The 24,500-nt window shown below is 37.4% G+C and overlaps 4 protein-coding genes across 4 annotated transcripts; 1 reads left to right on the top strand and 3 right to left on the bottom strand.

Moving 5' to 3' along the window:
- Nucleotides 1–10,316: 10,316 nt before the first annotated feature.
- LOC101313973 lies at nucleotides 10,317–11,306 on the top strand. The gene is made up of 2 exons (XM_004296426.1): nucleotides 10,317–10,621; nucleotides 10,740–11,306. The coding sequence occupies exons 1-2, from the start codon at nucleotides 10,334–10,336 to the stop codon at nucleotides 11,289–11,291; spliced, it is 840 nt and encodes a 279-aa protein (XP_004296474.1). The 5' UTR covers nucleotides 10,317–10,333; the 3' UTR covers nucleotides 11,292–11,306.
- Nucleotides 11,307–11,636: 330 nt separating this feature from the next.
- On the bottom strand, nucleotides 11,637–12,341 carry LOC101299470. Its single transcript, XM_004297847.1, has one exon. It carries the CDS (start codon nucleotides 12,339–12,341, stop codon nucleotides 11,637–11,639), a length of 705 nt encoding a protein of 234 aa, XP_004297895.1.
- An 81-nt stretch (nucleotides 12,342–12,422) lies between these two features.
- Nucleotides 12,423–12,878, bottom strand: LOC101299181. The gene has a single exon (XM_004297846.1). It carries the CDS (start codon nucleotides 12,876–12,878, stop codon nucleotides 12,423–12,425), a length of 456 nt encoding a protein of 151 aa, XP_004297894.1.
- Nucleotides 12,879–13,586: 708 nt separating this feature from the next.
- Nucleotides 13,587–18,878, bottom strand: LOC101298886 (pentatricopeptide repeat-containing protein At2g34400-like). The gene is made up of 4 exons (XM_004297845.1): nucleotides 17,989–18,878; nucleotides 14,643–15,651; nucleotides 14,310–14,401; nucleotides 13,587–13,980 (listed from the first exon to the last, which is right to left on the bottom strand). The coding sequence occupies exons 1-2, from the start codon at nucleotides 18,876–18,878 to the stop codon at nucleotides 14,712–14,714; spliced, it is 1,830 nt and encodes a 609-aa protein (XP_004297893.1). The 3' UTR covers nucleotides 13,587–13,980; nucleotides 14,310–14,401; nucleotides 14,643–14,711.
- Nucleotides 18,879–24,500: the final 5,622 nt, after the last annotated feature.

Here is a 24,500-nt window from a genome sequence, read left to right as displayed (position 1 = left end):
TTTTTTNTTTTTTTTNTTTTTTTTTTTTTTGTTTTTTTTTTTGGAAGAAAGATTATGACAGTCTTTATTTTGTTGAAATGTCGTGAGAGTTCCCACCCTACTTTTTTGGTTTGTCAGTTATAAGATGCTCGATTACTCGTATAATTTTACTTGTTAATAAACAACCAAAACCAAAAGTGTACCATGATAAATCTCTTGTATTCTCATATATATCTTAATTATTCTGTGATGAGTGACAATCATAAGCATTAGATCTCATAATGCTAATAAAGCTTGAAGGAAATTAAACGAAGGATTGACGATTAATATAATCAAAACCCAAAATCGTTACCATACAGAATATATACTCTTTAAAAGCTTCGTATACAACTGGGTTAGGACAGATTCCATGTCATGCAACCTAATCTGTTGCTTGTGATTTGTGATATATATGACACTATATAGAGCACATGTTTGTAAATTTGTTATGCCATTGAGAATGGAAAAGGTGACAACTATATTTTGAGAATGGTTTCATGCATGAGTCCATCACTACACGTACATGTTAATTTGTTCCCTCGTCTGCATACAAGTACGAGAATAGGGTAACCAAAATCTGCAAATTTGTTTTCATTCTATATCATATCTATATATATCTTCCTCCTCAATTTCACTAGATCGATCATGCCCATTTCTTTCGGTTAACGTTTGTGACTGCACAAGTCTTTAAGCTGCATTTTCTATAAGACTATATATAGGTTGAGAAACTAATATCGTTTAATTAGTTCTTCTTCCTTTTTACATATAAACAAACGATAACATCTTCGAGTCATTTTACGATTAGTTCATATCGATTAGTATATATATGTTTCTCTGTAATTAAATTATTAGTCAGTTATTCTAGCCAAAAAATGAATTACTAGTCAGTTTCCATTGTCTATACAGTCTATACTGTCCATTATAACAACACAGTACTTTTAATGATAGGGCTACAATAGAGTAATGACAACATAATGTCTATCTTTGTGTTCGGAAATGACAACACCATCTTTGAGGAAAGGAACAGATAAAAATGCATTTTCGATTAATAGGGTAGAGATAGTTATAACTTACAAGTGCTTACAACAACTTACTTGCATGATGATGTCCACCCTACAGGTAATGGGATCCCCATAATGTTCATCTTGTGGTTGTGTTCCTAGTGGCTAAAACCATCAACTTTTGAGAGATCGCTTAGTGGCAATAATACTCAAAATGATTGAACCCGGCCACGCACATTTGAAATAATGATTGAGGGAGACGTCTGGAATGTACAAGCTCTGCATGTACTCCGTCGGTCGGAGATGCAAATAGAAGTTACAAAAAATCTTCAGAGACCGGTACGTGATAGAGAGAAACGGGTTCTTTTATAAGAATTCAAATGTCAAAGGAGATCACTTTTGCTAGTGACTCTGTACTTCGCCACTATTAAGGAGATCAGAGCATCTTCAAAGTCACCATAAGTCTTCATCCCACACAGGCCTTGGTGCTGTAAAACACATGCATTGCTTTGCAGATCGGAGAGGGTCTCCTACTCTCCTACATGCTGATCCTGCTCACATTTTGAAGGCATAACGTACACATCCGAGGAGTAAATGGAGTCTTAGGTTTTCCTCTTTAGGTTTGCATATAGTATAAGTTCATGCTTTGATTTTATGAGAGCCCAAATGGGTGGTCAATCATAACGCCGTGATCCTAAGTTTGGGGTCAAATTTTCTTTTTCTTGCGAGACAAGTGAGCTTTATGGAAGCAAAAAAAAGAGATGAACAGTTCACATTTTCTAATTTAATTATTCGAATGCAAGATACTAGCTAATAATTTTGCCTGATGAGGAGAAGAAAGCTATATTGAAGTTCACAGTTTGTTGCTCTAAGAGAAAAATTCACCAAAGGTCCCTAAACTCTTGTGTCAAGGCCAATTTGATACCTAAACTCTCAACTCTACCAATGTGATACCTGATCTCCTTATTTGACGTCAACGTCGTACCTCCGTCAATTTTTGGTGACGGTCCTGTCAATATGGTCATGCAGCACGCACGTGTTTGCCAAAAACAAGGGCAAAATCGTCAATTCAATTTCCAATGTAATAAGATTCGACCTAAATATCTTATCCCCTCATTCCACTCTCATCTCAGCCTCTCAACCTAATCTAAAACACACCCAAACTCTCTCAAAACCAATTCAAGATTTGCTTTGACTCAAGTCTTTGTTTGATTCAAAAAAGGGAATCCTGAGATTGTCAGCGAATCAGAGCAGGACCTGGATTGCCGACAAAAGATGGAGACGATGTGGGTCTGGTTTCGTGTATCTAGACCACGTCGAGAAGATAGTGAGTTTGGATTCTCTATTTTCTATCTCTTCTTCCCTTCTACTGTTTATCTCCCATTAGTAACTTTATGGGGTTTCTAAGAAATCTGGGTTGAAGAAAACAAATCAAATTTACATTGTTTAGGTTTAATAAATCTGGGTTAACTAGAAATTATTTATAAGCTCCATTGGGTTTAATAAAAAATAGAAAATCAGTTGAAGAGATCGATTTTTGCGTTCTGGGATAGTAAATTATCTTTTTATGGACTGTAGTTGCATAGTGTTGACTGCGAATAAGGTTTTCAATCCCAATCAATTGTAAGGTTTTGAAATTTGGGTTGGAAATACATGGACTGGAAATTGGGGTTCAAAACTTGGGTTCAAAATTGGTTGTGTTCTTAATCTGCGCGCTTTGCTCTTCTTTTTATTTTTTTATTTTATTTTTATTTTTTTAAGAACGGATTTGCTTTGTTGTTCAAAGAAAAGTTTTTAACTTAGTTGTGTTCTTTGAATTGCAGTTGCAGAGAATTTGTTTACAATGGAGATTTGCTCCTTTTTCGTTTTTTTTTTTTTTTTAAGTTAACGAATCTGCTTTGAGTTCAAAGAAAAACTTTTAACTTGGTTGTGTTCTTTGAATTGCAGTTGAAGAGAATTTGTTTACATTGGAGATACACCATGGGGCTTCTTCAACAAGGCTCTAGATGGTACGAAGAAATATAAGGTTCCTAAGTTCAACAAGTTAGGGGGAAAGATTTGGATGGATGGTTTAGACCCGGAGATGATGTCATGGGTTGAGTTGAATAATATGGCTTATCAGTTAGGGTACTGGGAGCTCCCCATCTCGTATCACTTTAAGATTCCAGGGACAACTACAAATGAAGGCTGGGTGGAGCTTAAGACAGATGGTGATGTACTTGAGATGCTCGATCAAGTTAATTCCTAAGAGGAGTATGTGTATAAATTTGTATATTACAGGAGGGGGTAAAAGAAGGAAGGCAGATGTTGAAGAGTTCTTGAAGAAACCTATTGACCCTAAATGGGAGAACCCATTGATTAAGCAGACAAATTTGTAGAAGGAGAGAGCTGCATATGAGGCAAATTAACCTTAGGGCAAAGAAACTATGGGGTGGACCAGAAGTGAAAGAGGAAGTAATGGAAAATATGGTTCCAATAAATATGATTGAGGGCCCAAAAATATTGGTTTTGGATGATGAAGATGAAGTTATTGTGGAAAGGGGAGTTAATGAGGAGGATGGAGTAGGTGTTGAACTGAATGTGGGGCAGGTTCCTACACAGTCCACATTTGCAAGGTTATCTGATATTGTATCAGATTTGGAAATAGGAGAAGACATAAATGAGAGGCAAGAGGAGGAAGGACTGAGTGGGAATACTAATGATAGCCATGGGCATGTTGGTAACTTCAAGAGGCCTATTGGAAACCTTAACAGGGTTAAACAATGTGCAAAGAAGTTGCGGCCTTCAAGTGCAAAGAAGGAGTTAGCTAGGAAGAAAGCACAACAAGAGAGAGAGAGAGAAAAGAAAAGGAGGATGAGGAATTTCTCCAGAGCATTGAGAGAGAAGTTGCAGAATTGAGAGAAAGGCAAGAAACTGAAGGTTTGAGTGTTGAGGAGCTAGAGGCAAGGGAAAAAGAGAAGGCTGAATTAAGGGCAAGAGAGGTTGCAGAACAAGAGAAAAGGGATGCTGCAAACTTGAGGGAAAAAGAGGCGGCTAAGAAGAGAGCACAAGAAGGATTAAGGGCAAGGCAACAGTTAACTGAACCGGTTGAGAAGAGGTGGGCTGAAAGCAAGAAAGCAAAATCAGCGAGATCAATTACACAACAAAAGGGAAAGAGGAAAGTTAACGCGCAGAAGTATAACACAAGAGATAAGGGGCAGAAGCACTATAAGGTGGTAGATGATGAGGAAGACACTGATGAGGGATCTGATTTCTTCGTTGATTCAGATTATGACCAAGAGGTTGGCTCCGATGATGATGCTGCCTTTGAAGAAAATGTTACTGAACCAAGTGTTGTCCTAGAGTTTGAAGAAATGGGATATGGTGGTAATTGTTCAGATAATGCTGATGATTCTGATGAGTTAGAGAGTTTGAGTGGAAGTGGAACTGAGGAGGCTAATGAAGGAAATGTGTTGCCAAAGAGGGATAAGAACAAGGTGAAGACTAGACCTTGGATTAGATCTGTTGATTTGAGAAATCCAAAGTTTAAGTTAGGAAGTACATTCCCAAACCATGAGCAACTGAAGGAAGCAGTAAGAGAGGTTGGAATTAGAAATCAACTTGGCTTGTGGTTTAAGAAGAACACTCCAAACAAGGTTGAGGTGCATTGTCAGTGGAAGTGCTCTTTCAGATTGTATGCAAGCACAAGGAAGAATGAGGGTCAAACCATCACCTTTAGGACTTTGATAGACCAACATACATGTTCTCCAGTGCAGACAAGTCATTTCTTGGATTACAACAAAATAGCAAAGGAAGTGCAAAAAGATCTTTTGGTGGATGAGGACTAGTCAAGGAAAGGGATCCACAATCACATAGAAAAGAAGTACAATTTGGACGTGAGGGTGCAGACTATCACAAGGGCAAAGAGAAAGGCCAAGAGGATGAATGAGGGACACTACATCGATCAGTACAACAACTTGGCATCCTATTGTAAGGAATTGTCAAGAAGCAATCCTAGATCCACTGTGGTAATCAAGACACAAATGGATGGTCTTGTGAGAAGGTTTCACAAGATGTATATTTGTTTTGCTGCGTGCAAGGAGGGATGGATTAAGGGATGTAGGTCTCTAATTGGCCTAGATGGTTGTCATATTAAAGGGCACCATCCAGGTTAGCTTCTCACAACAATAAGGATAGATGCAAACAATGGGATGTTCCCTATTGCATTTGCAATGATTGAGGTAGAGAACCAAGAAGCTTGGACTTGGTTTCTAGAGTATTTGAAAGATGATCTGAAGATTGAGAGGGATAACAGCTACACATTTATCACTGATAAGCAAAAGGGGCTTGGCAATGCAATTGCAAGTATTTCATATTCTCGAATTGTTTAATCACACTTTATTCTTGTTTTGGAACTGTTTTGAACTAATTTTTGTTTGCATATGTTTATTTCCAAATGCCTCACATAGGCACTGAGTGAGGCATCTATACAATAACTTCAAGGCAAAGCATCCAGGAGAGGGGTTAAAGCAGTTAGTATGGAATGCAGCTAGGTCAAGCATAAAGGTTTGGTATAACAAGCATATGGATGAGCTGAGGGAACTTGATGAAAAGGCATGGACTTGGTTCCAAGACAATAATCCTGCACAATGGTGTAGAGCATTTTTCGAGGAGGATTACAAATGTGATATCTTGCTTAACAACCTTTGTGAGTCTTTTAACTCAGTCATCCTACCTGCAAGAGATAAGCCTATCATCACAATGTTGGAGAAGATTAGAATGGACATGATGGTGAGGAACGCAAATTGAAGAGTGGCTGTGATAGGTGGAAGGACTTTGTAGGTCCAAGAATCAAGAAGATGATTGACAAGATTGGGCAGAGAGTTACTTGCTATAGGGCACATAGGAGTGGAGAGTTTATTTTCAAAGTAACCGGATCTGGTGACATGGGGAGCAAGCATGCAGTTGATTTAGGTTTGCATACATGCACTTGCAGGAGGTGGCAGATAAGTGGGATCCCTTGTGTGCATGCTATTTGTGCTATCAGATTCAAGAAACAAGAAGCATCACTATATTGTGATGATTATCTCATGCCAAACATGTATAAGGAGGCCTACACTCCAATCATATATCCCATTGCAGGGGAGGATGATTGGGATCAGTTTGATTATTCCATTGCCCCTCCACCCTACAAGAAGCAAGCTGGAAGACCTAAAATGAAGAGGCACAAGGAACCAGGAGAAAACAACACAACACCACCTGCTCCTAAAGAAGGGAAACTATCCAAGAAAGGGATCAAAATGAGTTGCAAGATCTGTGGACAACAAGGACACAATAAGCTAGGTTGTGCTATAACCAAGGCAAAGAAGGCAAATACAGTAAGTTATTCGCTAGTACATTACATAATGACAATAATTTTTTGCATGCAATTTTGATGTGTTTTCACTAACTATAACGCATTATCTCTACAACAAGGTGAGGAAACATCAGTTGGAGCTGGTTCTAAGAAAAGGAACAGAAATACAGTATCTATCTTTAAACTATGAGTTAAATTTGGTTGTGATGCTTATAAGTTGGTTGTGTTGCTTTGGTTTGATCATGTTGATTGAAGCTGGTTGTGTTGGTGGACATCTAGTTTGGTTTTGTTTTGTATATTACTGGTTGTGTTGGTGGGCATATGGGAGAGTTCATGACTTGATGGGAAGTTGTTTATAGTAAGGTTTAATTGCATTCGAAGCTAGTTGTGTTACTTTGGTTGTGGTTATGTTACTTGATATGTTCAAATGGTAGTTGTTGGCAGCTTTTCAAACTCAAATATATTCTTTCATTTTTCTGTAGGTTAAGAGAGCACCAGCCCCGAAAGCTACTAATGTTATGGACCAAGTTATTAGGTCCAAGAAGACCTGGAAAAAAATCAAACAAACTGTTGAAACTAGTTCTGCTAACCAAGCTGGTGCACCAAGCTCAAAAACCAATAATCAACCCCCTACTCAAAGTAGCCAAAATCATGCCGCCAGGGATGATGGGAATAAAGCACCAAAGGCTATGCAACCAAGCCAAGTTTCATCAGAATGGGTAGGATTATAAACCAGACAAGGCTCACTTTCTTTTCTTATTGGTCTGATGTTATTTTGCTGATTTTCAAATGTGTTTTTAGCCATGGAAAAATTCTCATTTTATTTTGTAATTGTTTAAGTCGGTTTGGATGACTCTTGATGTTGAATTGTGAGCACCTTTTGCATATTTGAACAATATGGGTTTCAATGAGATTTTATTGGCTAGTTGTTTGTAGAGCACCTTTTTCAGGATGTTCATTCAGTTGGAAGAAAATTTGTTTGTTTCAAATTTCTCATGATTATTGTTGGTTGTTTGAATGACTTAAACTTGTTCGTGGATAAGTTTGATATGGAGAGAAATAAGGATTCTCAAAACAGGTTGTTCAAAAAGTCAATTGCATAGTGGAATCATGATTCTTCTTTGACTCAATTCAGTTGGAGGGAAAAGAAAGATGATTTAGTTGGATTGGCGGGAATTAGAGTGGATAAGATATTAGTTTGGAGGGAAAATGAGAATCAGGGTTAATTCAGTCTTTGCCCTTGTTTTTGGCCAACACGTGCGTGCGGCGTGACCATATTGAAGGGACCGTTAGCGAAAATTGACGGAAGTACGACGTTAACGTCAAATAAGGAGATCAGGTATCACATTGGCAGAGTTGAGAGTTTGGGTATCAAATTAGCCTTGACACAAGAGTTTAGGGACCTTTGGTGAATTTTTCTCTTGCTCTTATATATGGCCAAACTACTTATATATTACTCATAACCATCTGTTACTTATATACTTATATATTACTCATAACCATCTGTTACTTATATACTTATATAATTGGTATATATTACTCTAACCATCTGTTAAGAAATTACATCGGAAATAGTTTTTACTATGTGGTGTTAATCACTTGAAGTTGGGGGCTTTTCTAATACTCACTCTTGGCCTATGCATATGTCGTTGTCATTATCATGTTCCAGTTCTCAACTATTGTAATTCTTTTGGGTACCTTGCTCAAAAATCAGATGTATCTGCAAAACTGACACTTATCAGTGACTCTTTCATATGTATAAGGAGTTGCACGTACTTCCAAGTTTAGTTTCCTAATTATATGGACGAAAATGGGTAAGGAGTTGCTCAATTGGATCGACTAGGTTATGTATCAGCACTTCAGAAGGCAGAGCATTTCTTAGAGGCAATTTCTATTATGTATCAGCAGGCTCTTTATGACAATGTCAACATTTCACATTGCATGTATACTTTTGGGCAATAGGAAGCAACCTGATCTTGCGAGGTGCGTGGACATACATGACGCTTCCAATGGATATTCTTTCGAGTAGAAAATGAATGTAATAAGATAAACTAGCCGAGTTATGACCCCTTTGTCCCATGACTATCATCCAAACAGAAGAAGAGACATTGCTTGACACTAACAGTCACATTGTATAAAGTATTCTGCAACCATTTTGAACATATAGTTTCTTTTTTCTTTTTCCTTTATGTTTGTTATGCTTGGCTACGGGGCTGAGATATGAGTAGCCATGCCCTTTCAACATTGGTATACTTTAATAGTTCAATAAAAACAAAATTCAACTGCAGCAACTAAGTTCTCATTCTTTTGTTATGGCAGAATCTTGTTTATAAACCCAAAAGGGTGAAGACAATGTTAAAATAAGAAGCAATGCTTGGATGAGTGGGAGGGAAACAAAAACAATGAAGGATTTCATATTGAATCAATCAATAGTAGGCAAGAAGCATACATTTCGAGCACTATCAGAAAAGTTACAAGGAACTTAGGTACTTAGGAATGTGAGCTATAAGTCTATAATTCACCATAATTCACATATACAAGAACATATTCAGTGAGTAGCTAGCACTAACAACTGACAAGCCTGTTGTGCAAACTTTGAAAGCCAAGGTTTTTCGCCACCCGTTTTCGACAATGGTTTCCAGCTTTCTTCCCTTGTTGTTGAGCAGTACTGGTCTTCTTGAACTCCTGTTTTGGAACATAGTCCAGGACCTGAATCCTCTTTTGCCTCTTGTTGTTTTCAATTTGCTCATACCGATCATGGATCTTTCGCTTTGTTGCTTCAAGCTTGGCCTCCTCATCCAATAACGGCTTCGTCTTGATGATCTCTTTAACTACTTGATCAACAACAACAGAGGACGGTTTGGCAGGCGCCTTATACCATGATGGGAGCTTGATGCGGATTATATTCCTTGGTGGAGCCTCGACCGGACCCGACTCAGTTTCTGATTTCCCATCAGTCCCCCCTAGATCAGCTTAAATGGAATTGAGGATTTGAGTCTTCCGGCGACTGAATTCTTCGGGGAAATCAGAGGCGGCGACGGTGATCGCTTGGTCGAGGACATCAAAGATGGTGGATTTGTTCGGTGCAGCATCAAAGAAATCCCTCCACTGCTGGATAGATGCCGCCATGGATTTCGGCCAGGAAAACCAAGATCGAAGGGAGACGGGTTTAGAATTTGGGGAGAATAGAAACGCTCGGAGGAGAATTAGATCGAGAAGTGGAGAGAAGAGAATTGATGAGGAAAAAGGAAAGTGGGAGGGGGATTATATACACGGTAAATCCTTATCCTATAAGGACTGGGGTTCTACGCTTGCCAACAGCTAGTTTGACTTCTGTTTTCATTTTCTTTTCTTTTCTTTTATCCCACATAAAAAAAAGACCCTTTTATATTTATTTTATTTACTGATATTTTTTATTTTTTTTAAAGTTGATAGGGTGATATATCCACTCGAAGTTGTTATCTTGCAATGGGTTAGAGCAATTGCAACGGTAGTGCAATTTGCCAAGGCAAAAGCTGGGACCCACACATTCTGCAAAAAAACTCAATGCACCGGTTATATTTAGCCCGGGCAATTGATGGACCCCGCCCCAAAAAAATTGCCAAGGCAATTTGATGGGCGATTCTCAGCAACCGGTTTGCTCTGGCAATTGGTGGGCCCCACTGAAAAATATGTTCCCTTATCACATGTCAGTCAAACGGATATATGTTCAACGGTAAAAAAAATTTTAACGGCTCTTTGATTACAGCCATTAGATTTGAATCCTGTGGCTATAATTAAATAGCAACTGCTGTATATTTTTTTTTTTCTGTTTTCACTTAAAAATTTATACACCTGGGTTAAGAAAAAAATCAGAAAACTCTCCTATAAATACTCATCCTCTTTCTATAATTTCTCACACCAAAACTTTTCAAAGTTTACCTCTCCATCTTCTCTGTTCATCAATTTTAGCTTCTATTTCTTCTTATCTCATCCAACTATGGGAGATTCTAATTGCAATTGGCAAGAAGATGAGAAAATTCAATTGTGCAATTCTTGGGCGCGTGTAACCGTGTGTTCGATCACTGGCAAATCGATAAGTCTTTCAAAGTTATGGGAAAAAGTTTTTGCCGATTATGTGGAAAATTGGCGTGGTCCTCCAACAAGTCGAAGCCCTAGTGCTCTTCAATCTCAATTTCGGCATTTGAAAAAGATGCTCAAAGATTGGCACAATGCACAACTTCAATCCCGCAATAATATAGCGAGCGGCCATAACATGATGGACCAGGTTTTTTTTCTTCTCTATATTATTAATTGTAACATTATTGTTATATATGTCAAATTTATCCCTAACAAATATTTAAATTATATCGGTAGATTTTAATTAATTTATTCTCCTTCTTTAGATGAATCAAGCACAATCTATCTACATGAAACATCATCCCAAGGAATTTGATAAGTGGGCTTGTTGGGAGAAAGTAAAGCACCACCCTTATTTTGTTGATCCACCAAGCAAAGAAAGAGCACCGGAATCATTTCCGACACATATTGCCTCCGAAAACGAGTCTCCAATTGACTTGGATGATGATGAAGTTATGGAGACACCACCTAGCTCTTTGCCAAGACCAATGGGACAAAAGAGAGCCAAAGAAGCAATGAGGAAAGGAAAGAAAGTGCAAGATGTTGCTTCAAGTTTGGCTCTTTCTATTCAATCCATGGCCGAGTCAACGCAAGCTTCTGTTGAGCTAGTGAGGCAAAGAAATGAAGAAATTGCTGCTCACTCAAAGAGGGTTATAGAATTAGAAGAGGCGAAAGAGGATGCAAGAATTATGGGCACGGATACTAGTAATATGTCTCCAGATGAAAAGCGTTGGTGGAAACAAAGGAAGAGAAGTGTTATGGCAAAAACTTTATTTGATGATGGTAGTAGTGATTGCTACACACCTAGGTTTGATTAGTTATATTTTCCGATAATAAAATGTTGTTTAGGAAATTATGTAATTTATATTCCGCTTATGTAATTTTAATTTCATGAAATAAAAGTCTATGCATTAATAAAGTAATAAATAAACTCAACAACATTAATAATAACAAGTATATCAAAACAAACCAAAGTTTATTGTTAAATGTAAAAAAAGATTACAAATAAAACCAAACTTATTAATAAAGCACACAAACAGAGAGTACATTAATTAAAATTACAATTTATTTAAATATGATTACTCGATTGTGGTGGTTCATACTCAGTTGCCATCCATGTTCCAATTATGCATCACCAAATCATCTTGTAGACATTTGTGGAGCTAGGCAGACTCTACTTGAAATTCGCGATTCCTAAATGCAGGAAGATGTTGTCCATCTCTCCCCACTAGTTCGAACTGAATAGGTTCTCCAGTATCTGGATGCACAGGTCGATCGTAGACAGTTGCCATGGATGGATTCATTAAATCATCTTCTTCAGGCTCCACAAATTCTTCTTCGACAAATTCATCCTCCACAATCATGTTATGAAGAATGATACAACTTATCATGATGGCTCGAAGATCTTCTAGTTTAAACAACCTAGCACCGTGACACAATATCGCCCATCGTGATTGGATGATACCAAAGCACCGCTCCACGTCTTTGCGGTAAGCCTCTTGTTTTTTGCAAAAGTGCTTCTCATGTTCTGTTCTGGGGTTCGATATTGTTTTGACAAAAGTAGACCACCTAGGGTAAATTCCATCAGCAAGGTAGTAACCATTGGTGTACCTTTTGTTATTGACCTCAAATTGAACCTGAGGAGCAGTTCCACCTATGACACGCTCGAACACATTAGACGCACTAAGAACGTTGAGGTCATTTTGTGCTCCAGGAGTTTCGAAGAAAGCGTGCCATATATGTGTGTCGTAAGACGCCACTACTTCCAGAATTATAGTCGGTCTTCCTTTACGACCCGAGTAAGCTTCAACCCAACCGGTTGGGCAGTTCTTCCACTCCCAATGCATGCAATCGATGCTCCCAATCATGCCTGGAAACCCGCGACGCTGTCCTCTATTGAGAAGCCTATATAAGTCAGTAGAATTGGGAGGACGAAGGAACCACTTACCTTACAGAAACTCGATCTGTCTACAAAATTTCTTCAGACATTTCAGTGCTGTAGAAGTTCCCATCCGAGTGATTTCATCACATTGATCAGCAGCTGCACCGTACGCGAGCATTCTCAGGGCACCTGTCATCTTTTGTTCAGGAAGCAATCCCATTTTTCCAGTGGCATCTGGTTTTTGCCTCCAAAAACTGTCGTGGTTGCAAAGATCCTCCATTATGCGTTGAAAGACATGTTTATGCATTCGGTACCGCGTCCGAAAGCTTGCTTCATCGTACACTGGATGTTCAACAAAATAATCCTGCAGGAGGAATTGACCTCGGACTTCTCTGTGTCTCTCCACATTTGGCGCAATACCAGGTCGTGAACCACGCCCTCTAGGTGTCTGTTCCAGTTGATATTGCGCCACCAATGCAACCGCTTGAGAGTTTGTAGTTTGAATTTGCTCAAGCTCCTCCATATTTTCACGATCCCTTTCTAGCAACCATCTATTTAATTCATCCATTGAAAAGAGGAGAATGGAATGAGTGATGATATTTCAAAAGAGATGAAGGTAGAATGAGAGGAAATGTGTGAGTAGAGAGTGAAGTCTGAAGGTTATTTATCAACAATTTTGGAGATAAAAAGTTTCGGATAAGTACAAGTGTCACGTAAAGATAGGTTAAAAATCTTATCAAATATCCGAGATATATTTCTAGAAGATAACGATATCTGAAGTTGACATGTGTCAAGTGAAGATTGGACGAATATCTTATCAGAAATCATAAGATATTTGATAATTTATTAAAACATTAATTAATAATCTGTTTAACAATAATAATGACTGTTGTACGATTAATCTTATTATTAATTAATCAAATTATAAGTTTAACATTTTCAATTAATAAGTTATTCAAAATTAAAATGTAATAATGAATTAGCATGTAAATTACCTTCAACGGGTGTATTGATAAATGAGAGGTAATTACCAATTTGGGATGAATAGTGAATTAATAAGGGCAATTCAATTGACAAATCAGCAATTACCTTTTGCCTACGAGTGCAATTGCTCTTAGTATACACCCTCTCGCATCGATCAGTAGCTGCTCTATATTATTGATTATTGAATCGTTAATTCATAGTTTGATAACATAAAATGTTACATATCACTAATAAATAAATTTTTTTTACTTAATAATTTAGTAAAAATTAAGGTTACGTACATATGGGTAGAGACCAACTGGAACTGTGTTAGTCTTGATCATTTAGTACTTCAAATTTATGTTCTTCCAGTTGGTTAACCTCATGTTGTTCTTAGTAAAATACAGAGAATCTTTAAGGGCCATAACCTCTTGAGAACCTCCTGTTGTTCTTAGTAAAATACAGAGTTGGTTAACCTCTTGTTGTTCTTAATAATAGTTTCTACTGTATTATTCTGCACTAGGAACCTCTTGAGCCATAACCTGTACAAATGTTTTCATAACCTCTTGTGCTTGAATATATATAAAACTTGTACTCGAGGTATGCTTTGCACTCTTCCAAGTAATTGCAACATCTCTTAGCTTGAAAACATAGATACTTACCTAGACACACCAAAAAAAANAAAAAAAAAAAAAGAAAATTAAGATGATTTGACATAAAATAAAAAAAAGATTAGATGATTTGACATAATCATATCAATGAAGAAAAGAACATTTTTGAGGTTCCTAGTTAGCATGTTTTAGAAATAGCATAATTGTAATTTCAAAAGAATTAGCTATTACTGCGAGTATTCCCAAAATTGATTTGTTTATATAATTTATATGGACTAAACGGGTGAACTAAAACAAATTTCATCAGATTCTTTAATAATATTTCTAAATAATAATCCATTTAATGATATTGAGTTATTGACTTTAATAATCTTTCTCACCTGTAAGCTCTAAATATCAGAGCAGTGTTTGTTCAAGTTCCACTTCCACAGTCATGTGCATATCCATTTCTATGCATGTCCAAACTGAAAAGCTGAATACCAAATGAGGGGATCATTATCAGATAATCATATGAAAGGAACAATAATCCTATGCTTGACTTAACTACCTGCACATCTTTTAACTACCTAAAGACCAACAACAAATGAACTAACCATGAAGAAAGAAACAAAAATAAGCTTCAGACCAGAAAATGCTCATGTAATTTATGTATAATAGGCTTCACTAAATTAATAAATTTCTTAAAGAGAGAAAAATGTTGCTTGAACACCAACCTGCCCCAAATTGTTAAGCATGCCGATCAGTTGTCAGGATGTATAGCACTTTTTTTAATCATTTTTTCACTAGAGAGCATTAATGTTTGGTGTGTAACCTTCATCCTTTAAATCTTCATATAATACTTTTAGTACGTGAGAGATCTCTACTAAATTATCACCAGCGTGAAACTCATGAAGTTGAATCTCTGTCTCAATCCAGCTACAGCCAGGAGTCTTGCTGACACCCCTTTTTTTCATCAACACTCTCATCCTTGCTGAGTCATCCCACATTTTTAAGCCCTTGTAGATATTTGATGAGATAATATAGTTTCCAGAGTTTGAAGGCTCCAATTCTAGAAGCAGCTGAACTACCTGTTCAGTGACATCTACATTTCCACATTTCCGACAGGCACTAAGCAACGCTCCCAGGGTAACTTCATCAGGTTTTTCAGGCATTTTCTTGACGAGATCCCAAGCTTCATGCACGCGTCCTGCTCGTGACAAAAGGTCTGCCATGCATGAATAATGCTCTACTTTCGGAATCAGCCCAAATGATGAGCTCATTAGATCAAAAAGTCGACGACCCTCATCCACTAGTCCAACATGAACACACGCAGAAAGTACTGCGACAAACGTGATGTCATTTGGCCGAGCAGTCCCAGCTTCTACTGTCATACGCTCAAATAGGGATATTGCTTCACACGCTCTCCCATGAAAAGCAAGGGCAGATATCATGGCATTCCAAGTAACCTCATTTTTCTGGGGCATGTCTTCAAAAACTCTTAGTGCATTGGCTAAGCTGCCACACTTAGCATACATATCAACTAACGCAGTAGCAACATATATGTCATGTTGAAAGTCCCTTTCAGATGCATATTTGTCTATCCATTTCCCCATATCTAGAGCACCAATTGCGGCACATGCAGACAACATTCCAACCAATGTAATTTTATCAGGGATAACACCTGCTTCTTTCATGCCATCAAAGAGCACCATTGCTTCATCTGACATTCCGTTTTGAGCATACCTGTCCAACATATAAAATAATATATAAGTACCATCGAACTCAGTCAACACAGATACATTTGTAGAGAACGATGTTTGATCTATACTGTTTCCAGATATATATATATATATATATATAGTATTTTCTCAGCTGCGGACGTCCGCACATGGTTTGGTGCGGATTTTCATTTTTTCACCACTTTTCGATCGAATTTCCTCATCTCCACCGTCTAGTATCTAGATAATATTGTGTAGATCATCTCTGCAAAATTTCAAGCCAATTTGGTAATCATTAAGGCCCTTAAACTAGAAAAACAAATGGACGGACTGAATTCTGTCCGGTTCTTGTTTATACCAGAAAAACACAATTTTGAGGGCCTTAACGATTACAAAATTGGCTGAAATTTTGCAGAGATGATCTACACAATATTATCTAGATACTAGACGGTGGAGATGAGGAAATTCGATCAAAAAGTGGTGCAAAAATGAAAATCCGCACCAAAACCATTGGTGCGAACGTCCGCAGCTGAGACAGACTGTATATATATATATACAGGCCCGATCAAAGGCGCACGTCCGCACCAGCCTTAAAGTGCAGACGTCCCTCCGTTCTCCACCGGAGGGCTCCAACGACGGTGCGCCTCCACCCGAGTGATCTCCAACAACGTCCCCGATCATTTTCCGGGGAGGCAAAGTGATCAGGGACGCTGTTGGAGTCCGCTCGGGTGGAGGCACGCCGTCGTCGGAGCCCTCCGGTGGAGAACGGAGGGACGTCCGCACTTTAAGGCTGGTGCGGATGTCCGCTCTCGAACGGCTTTGTATACACACACACACACACACACTAGAAGATAACTAATAGAAATATATAGTATTCGATTGTTGCTAACTGGACACTGGGAGACAATGTAGCTCATCAAAATCCAAACGTCCATAGGCCACCAGTAAGGACTATAGAAAATACTATTGTGAACAATGTTGTGAATCAATAGTAATCAGAAAATTTTCATAGATACATAACAGGACTTGTAAGTGATATAAGCAATATGCATGCATTTTGGTAAATGTGACTATAGAATACTATGACTCTTTAAAGTACCAAATTGAACACCATCATTGATATCATTGCCATAACTATCGTGCTTATAATCAAACTATTATGTTGATGGCAGTTTGCAAGGGTATCCTCTCAACTCCTCAAAAGCTGCATTCCCATGGAAGAATCTTCAAATACAGAACTAAAAACATATGCTACTTTCGCACAAGAAAAGTCAAATGTGGTGCATTTGTGATTTGTGCTCAGAGTTTAAACATATCTCAAAAATTTGATTCATGAATGCTTTCAATTTTGCAGATGAGGAAGTTACTCCAAAATCTAAAAACCATATATGGTTTACAAAGACTCTAAAAAGGGGTAAGTTTAGAGAGAATTTTGGTTTAACGGTATATGAAGCACAAGGATGCTGACACCCATTGTAGCTACTACTGTTTCACAAAAGTTTAATATAATAATACAATCAATCAAAAAATAAAGAAACTGAGTTTCTAACCTTGATTACTGTTTTTCCAACATTTCATAATCTAAAGAGACTTCTCTTCTAAAAAAAATTAAAAAATCTAAAGAGATTTCAAGACGTCATGATTTCTGGCCAATACTCAAGGTCCATGGGTCATTCTAGTAAATGGAATGCTAATGTAAAGGTTAATTATATATGACCATTAGATGCTGCAATAGGAGTCTAGACAATTTCAAGCTAGAGGATTGAGGATTAGTTCGGAGATTCTTCTAAAAGCTAGCATATCCCCGAGGAGTTGAGGGAGTTTCTAGATATAACCTAGCACACAGTTTAAGGGAATCAGATGTGAGGTGTCAAATACTTCTTTTTTCTTTTTATATCAAATTCCAATGCTGTTAGATCTCTTTAAAGATAATACATTTCTTTTGATTTGTAAAGCCAAGGTCTCAACTTTACCTAGCCATACTCTTTATCTCCTTAAGAATCCATCAGTGACCTCTTTCATAAGTCTTTTTAGTCTTTAGACTAATAAAAAAAAAAATAGCTGATCTCTGACCTCTATGATATCCTCAGATTACATACACATGATCAATGATTGAAGACTTGCAGCAAGGGAGTCCTAACATTAACTCCTGTCTAAACCAATCTCATAAATAATTACTTCAAAATTTTCTTATCTGCAAGCATGAATAATTTATTTTCACCTTAATGAAAGTAATTCAAGATCAGATATTGTATCCATGCCACCATATTCTAGTTTAAAATCCCGATTAATCATATTAAGGGTATTTGAGCTTAACCAAAACCATAACATCAAGCAAAGCATTCAGGAGAAAGTTACAAACCCTGTAATCATGGCATTCCAAGTGACACGGTCCTTCTTCTTCATACTGTCAAAAACCCTCCTGGCTGAACACAAATCACCACACTTCCCAAACATCCCAATCAACGCAGACCCCAAATAAGAATTCAGCTCCAATTTCTTCTCAACAACAAAGTCCTCCACCCACTGCCCCAACCCCACATCCCCAAGGTCCCCGCACGCCCCGAGAACACTCACCAGAGTCATCTCATTCGGCTCAAACCCAGCCTCCCTCATTTCCCCAAACAACCCCACCGCGTCCTGTGCACGCCCCATCTTCCCATACCCGGAAATCATCGAGTTCCACGACACCGAATCTCTCTGGGGAATTTCATCAAACACCTTGCGTGCACAACCCAACTCCCCACACATCGAGTACATGGTAATCATAGAATGACAAACATGTCCGTCACTACCAAACCCGGTCTTCACCACCGAAGAATGCCCGGCACGGCCGTGACGAATCTCGGAGAGATTCCAACACGCAATGAAGAGAAATGGGAAGGTGAAGTTGTCCGGGGAAAGACCCAGAGACTTCATTCGGTAATAGAGGTGAAGAGAAAGTGGGTACTTGTGCCAGGTGGTTGTGAGGCCGCGGAGCATGACGTTGAAAGCGTAGGAATTGGGTTCGGGGATTTGGGAGAAGAGGGTGGAGGCGTAGGGGAAGTCTTGGAAGTCGATGAGTTTGGGGAGGAGGAAGTTGGGTTTGTGGATGGAGTTGATGAGCATTTGGGTGTGGATTTGTTTGAGCTCTTTGATGGAGAGGCATTGTTTCAAGAGGTGCAGGAGCTTTCCCGTGTGGGATAGGAATTGGTTTTGGGTGTGGGGGTTGAGGTTTTGAAGAGCGAGTTGGCGGGGTTTGGGTTTGAGCATCGGTGTGTGTTTTGAATCAACTGATGGAAGACTGCTGTATATAAAGACTAAAGAGGTGAAAACCAGCATGAAGGGTAACACTAAAGTCACCAATTATAGTTGGTGTTTGTTTTTATAACTTTTCTTTTTCTATTTGTAATGTATTATTTTTATTTTTTTTGAATAAATATCATATTCAAATAGTACTACTTGAAACTCATAACTTTTTTGTTTGTAACTTTAGAAATTCATTTTTACTCATTTGCACAGATTTCTTTTTTAAGGTTTGTTCATCTGCATTGTTTTTTTATTTTTCAATAATTAGGATCTGAATTAATGTTGAAATACTATGTGGTTCTTGATCGATCTGGTTCTGTCTTTCCTATATATAATGGTAGCAACAAAAAGTATATCGATGATCATAATAGTTTAAGCATGAAAGTCGATTATTGACTTGCGTACCATATAAGTGATATAACTTCCGGTTCTGGCAATTCATATTCTTTGGAGAAGTACTTTCAATTTGTATAGTTTTAAGTATTTAACAATTGTAGAATGGTGCAACTAATATATACTTCAAATCCTAAGCACTATTATTTGTTTGTTATTGTTTGCTTGTATATTTTGTTAACTCTATCTCTTTCTTTCGTCCCAAACTTCTGTTATTCATGAATATTCCTGTGAAAAATTTGAAGGGAGCATCAAGATCTTACCCAACATGTTAACAAACCCTAGACAAGAAAAAATCACAGCAAATAAGTCAAGATTTTTTTATATTTATCTTTACTACTATAAAGCGAGCAATCCCTAAATCACAAAATTATGTTCTAACGGTACTACCCTTATTAAGTTGGTTTAGATTATTAAGAAAACAAGGGGTAATGTGGTAAATAGAAAAAAAATAAAAATAAAAATAAAAAGATAATTAGGGAGAGAAAAGTGGGCAATGGGTTTTATAACTGAAGATAATAATTGTGTTATTAAGAAATTGTAAGTTCGTGCAAATGCATGGGTAAAAGGCTAGTATTCTATATATATCAAGGGGTAAAACTGGATTTATAAAGTTACAAAAATGTTAGGAGGTCTAAGTAGCACTTTTGGAGGTACGAATAGAAACTCCATATTCAATATTTCTAATTACCAGACTCAAAGAGCCTGGTCTTGATATTTATTGGCGATCTCCCCGTGTTAGGATTGGGTAATTTACGCCCCTACCGGCACCGTCACATTACCCGTTTGCTTGTTGTTATTTTTTTTTTCTGATCGGGACGCAACCCCCAGGGTGCGCAAAGGAACCTTTGTGCGCGTGGAAAAGAGTGCGTAAGGGTAAATAAAAAATATGTGATAAAATCACAACGATACATAAAATATGCATCTTATTTGACAATTTCATACTCACTTACTAAAAACGAGCCTTCTACCAAATGTATGACAAAGCATTGTAACAAGCATAATTTAAATAAAAACTAAAAAAATAGGCTAGAAGATACAAAAGAGTGGATGACCCCAAAGAGACGAGACCCATAATCATTATTGAAAGATCCAGGCTTGGACAATGGCCCAAAATGATTGGAGGACCAAACAACACTAAGTAGACCATGACCAACCCAAACCTGAGGAAGCGGCCAGCCTGACCTTCCAGTTCGGCCAAACCCTGTCGACCAAATTGTAAGCAGCCTTGTTGTCACCTTCTCCTTTAGATTAATCGAGAAAGCTTCTCGTTGTCGGTTTGCGCCTCCAGCCTCCAAATCATTCTGATACTCGTCTGCAAGTCCGGCATTCCTGCATATCTTCAGGGTAAGACATCCATGATCAGCAATGCTATCCTCTACCATCATCTTGAGTCGACCTCTACGATGCCAAGGCCAATCACGTGTCCATCCAATCATGCATTGGATCGATGCCCACCGAGCAATCTTAACTACATTCTGCAATTCATATTGATGATGAGGAACATAAACAGGGGTGAAAAAATATTATGGCAAATTTAGTGATTCCCTCACGAGATCAATAGTTTAGTGCCATCGGGGAATTGATTTGGAGAGAGCCGAAGTCAACCTCCATAGTTGCATCTAGAGAAAAAAAAATACCAAGCAGAAAAAGAAAAAGATTGGAAACTGTTTTTTTTTTTAATAAAATTTATGGGGGCATCATTTGAAAAGATCAAAACTCGGACGTCTAGGTGGGCACCTAATTGCCCACAGCCTAACACAAAGGCCTAGATGAAAAACAAGGCAATTTGTTGCAGCCTAGAGCCCAGGCATGAACTTTTAAAACATTGGTTGATGAGGAGCAGGGGCGTAGGCACAATGGGGCAAGAGGGTTCAATTGAACCCTCTGACATTTTAAGCTAACTTTCTATTGGTTGGGGCAACATATATATATTACACTTTGAAACAAGATTTGACCCTTATGGACAAGACTTGTCTTAAATATTTGTAATCTTCTTCCAAACCTTGTCTTGGTTTGGACAAGACTACTCCACCCTTGCCGACAGAAAAGCTTTTAAGTTCTAACCCCATGTTTTTTTACTAATCAATATAGGAGTAAGAAAGTAGTTTTCGGAAAGAAGTTTGCTTTCATCTCATATTTGGACAGATTTATTATTCATTTTTGTCTTCCTAATCGATTCATGATTTACCTTGCGTCTATATAAATTCAAGCTTCTACAATTTATTTGTCTCTTATCATGCTCTTTAAATTCTTCTCAACTGTAATTCCTTTTTTTTGTTCTTTAAACATTTCTCCCTACAAACAACAAGTCAAAACCTTTAGAATTAATATTTGAAATTATGAAAATTTTTCTCAAAAAATATTGTAAAAGAAAAGCAACGGATCAGTTGACAGCATCTCAAGCTATTCAAATAAGAAATAGATCCAATGAAGGTACTTCGGAAAAAAAATGACCGAAATTAGTGAGCTTCGAGAAAAAATGGTTGAAACAGAAAAACCAAGTTTATCCGTTAGTTTACTTGCTCATAACATTGACACTGATTCTTCCAGTTGCAATTGTCGCTGTACTTCAGAATAGAGATAGATCCAATGAATGTACTTTGGAAAAAAAATGAAAGAAATTAGTGAGCTTCGAGAAAAAATTGTTGAAACAGAAAAACCAGGTTGATCCGTTAGTTTACTTGCACATAACATTGACACTGATTCTTCCAGTTGCAATTGTCGCTGTAGAAAGAGCATTTTTTGCCATGACAGTTATATAAGTGATTTGCGAAACCGAATGGGAGACATGTTCATGATTACATATATTGAGAAAGATATATTTGACGGTGAAACCATCATGAAAAGATTTCAAAATATGAGTAATTGTTGTGAACAATTATAATTGCTTTAGGAAAACCTACTTTTTGTCCTTTTCAATTATTGATGTAATAATTCATACATTTTTATGTCATTCAATAGTTTTTTAATTTTTTAATTTTTTTTAACAGGCAATAGTATTATTGTTTAAATTTTGACCCTTCTAGTGATAGTTTCTGGCTACACCACTGATGAGGAGCTTGGTGCTCATTGAGCTACAGTAGTTAATTTTTGTCTTGGTCTGAGTTAGTTTAGTTTGATTTCATAGTGTCTTGATGCTTGCTATGATTCCTAACTCGCTTGTAAAATAAAAGTGGTTAGTTGCTGGAATGTGGGTGTATTTGGAATATCAAACTTATGCTTCGGGTAGTATTGGATTTGAGATTTTAAAAAACAATGCTTTCTGACGACCCTACAAGGTGTATTGTTTTTGTATTACTTGCATATTTATAAAATTGTATGACTTCATGTTTTGAAAATAAAATAAAATTATATAAAATTATTGTAAAGTAAAGAAAAGAAGAAGAGAAGACACAAAAGTGGTTAGTTGCTGCAATGTGGGTGTACTTGGAATATAGTTGCTGGAATGTGGGTGTACTTGGAATATCAAACTTATGCTTCGGGTAGTATTGGATTTGAGATTTTAAAAAACAATGCTTTCTGACGACTTTACAAGGTGCATTGTTTTTGTATTACTTGCATATTTATAAAATCGTACGACTTCATGTTTTGAAAATAAAATAAACTTATATAAAATTATTGTAAAGTACAGAAAAGAAAGAAGAGAAGACACAAAGAGAATAATTGAGAGAAGGTAGAAGTGTTCTCATTCATTCTTATTAGCCTCCTTATATAAATGTAGGGTTTACATCATAGTACATAACTAATGAGTAATTACGTGGACAACCACATAGATTATAATATTTATAACACCCCCTCTTGGATGTCCACCAATAAATGATGAAATTGAACGCGCTTAATGTTGTCTCATTAAAAACCTTACCAGGTAAGAAAAACCCAGTGGGAGAAAATAACCATGGTCGAAGGAGAAAAAGAGTACAACACGCATATGTCTTAGGTATAACATACTTCTAGATGCTCCCCCTGATGAGAATCTCCCTTTGAACGTTGCAAGATTCATGCACTGTAAATAACGGTTTAATTTGTCCATCACTAAAATGAGACCATGCGTGCTTTGCATATGAGGGCTCATCATGAAATTGTGTACCTACAAAGTTAAAACAATACTAACAGAGTTAAACGATTTCTAATACGTCTTATCTCATTTAGTTATATGATCAAATTCATACACTAAGCAATAGCTAAACAACATAAGCAAATTGGCATAAAAAATTGAAATATCTCATGGCGTATCTAGCCATACACAACAATATCTTTGTGTATTGATACGTCTCATATAAGCTCTTTGACACGACCCACCCCGAATTTCACCCTGAAACCCAGAGTAAGTCGTGCGGGGACCACCTCCAAGGAAAATTTACTGAAAAGATTAAGAAAATCTCCCTTGCAGATGGACAACCCTAACTCGAAAATTTCATATTACACTCTTAATTCAACACTTCCGAACCTCACATAATATACAATAATCCCAAAGTATTCAGAGCTACTAAACACAAGCGGAAGCAAGAAAACACGAGTAGGTTGAACAGGTAACCTACTGGCGAAAACTGGCAGAAATGCGGGTGACTATGCCTCGTCTCCTACTAGATCCAACCCGAACTCTGCAGACTGGGCAATTTAAACGAGGGCCCAGGGGAAAACATTTAATAACGTTAGAGTGAGTGGACAAAATAAAATAATAAATAAAATATTATGTTTCCCAAATTAATTTACTAAGGAAAAATCGAATGCATGCCGCAAGCGATAAAACTTTTATCCCATAAAATATCGAGCCTCTCATACTCTATAATATATGTATGTATTTACACTCGTCCATACTCCCTATATAAATTCATGGGTCTATATAGGGCTACTACGCTCGCGTCCAACGCTCACGTCACGCCTTAATGCGGTGCTACACTACGCCATCAAGGTGGACAGACAGGTGTATAAATATGTGTCCATACCCCCTATATGAATTAAACACTCAAATAGGGCTACTACGCTTACGTCCAACGCTCACGTCACACCATAATGCGGCTATATGCTACGCCATTAAGGTGGACAGACACATATGGCTAGCTAGCATTTTATATACATACTCTCTCATAAATACATATTTATATCCACCGAAAATCCCATTTTCGGTATCTCTCCACGAGAAATAAAAATCGTCAAAAATTAAAATGAACGTCAAAATACTCCACGACA

The sequence above is a fragment of the Fragaria vesca genome, linkage group LG4 (assembly GCF_000184155.1).
Source record: "Fragaria vesca subsp. vesca linkage group LG4, FraVesHawaii_1.0, whole genome shotgun sequence".
NCBI lineage: Eukaryota > Viridiplantae > Streptophyta > Magnoliopsida > Rosales > Rosaceae > Fragaria > Fragaria vesca.
The sequence above is the reverse complement of the archived record's forward strand: the minus strand, read 5'-3'. Positions and strand labels throughout refer to the sequence as shown.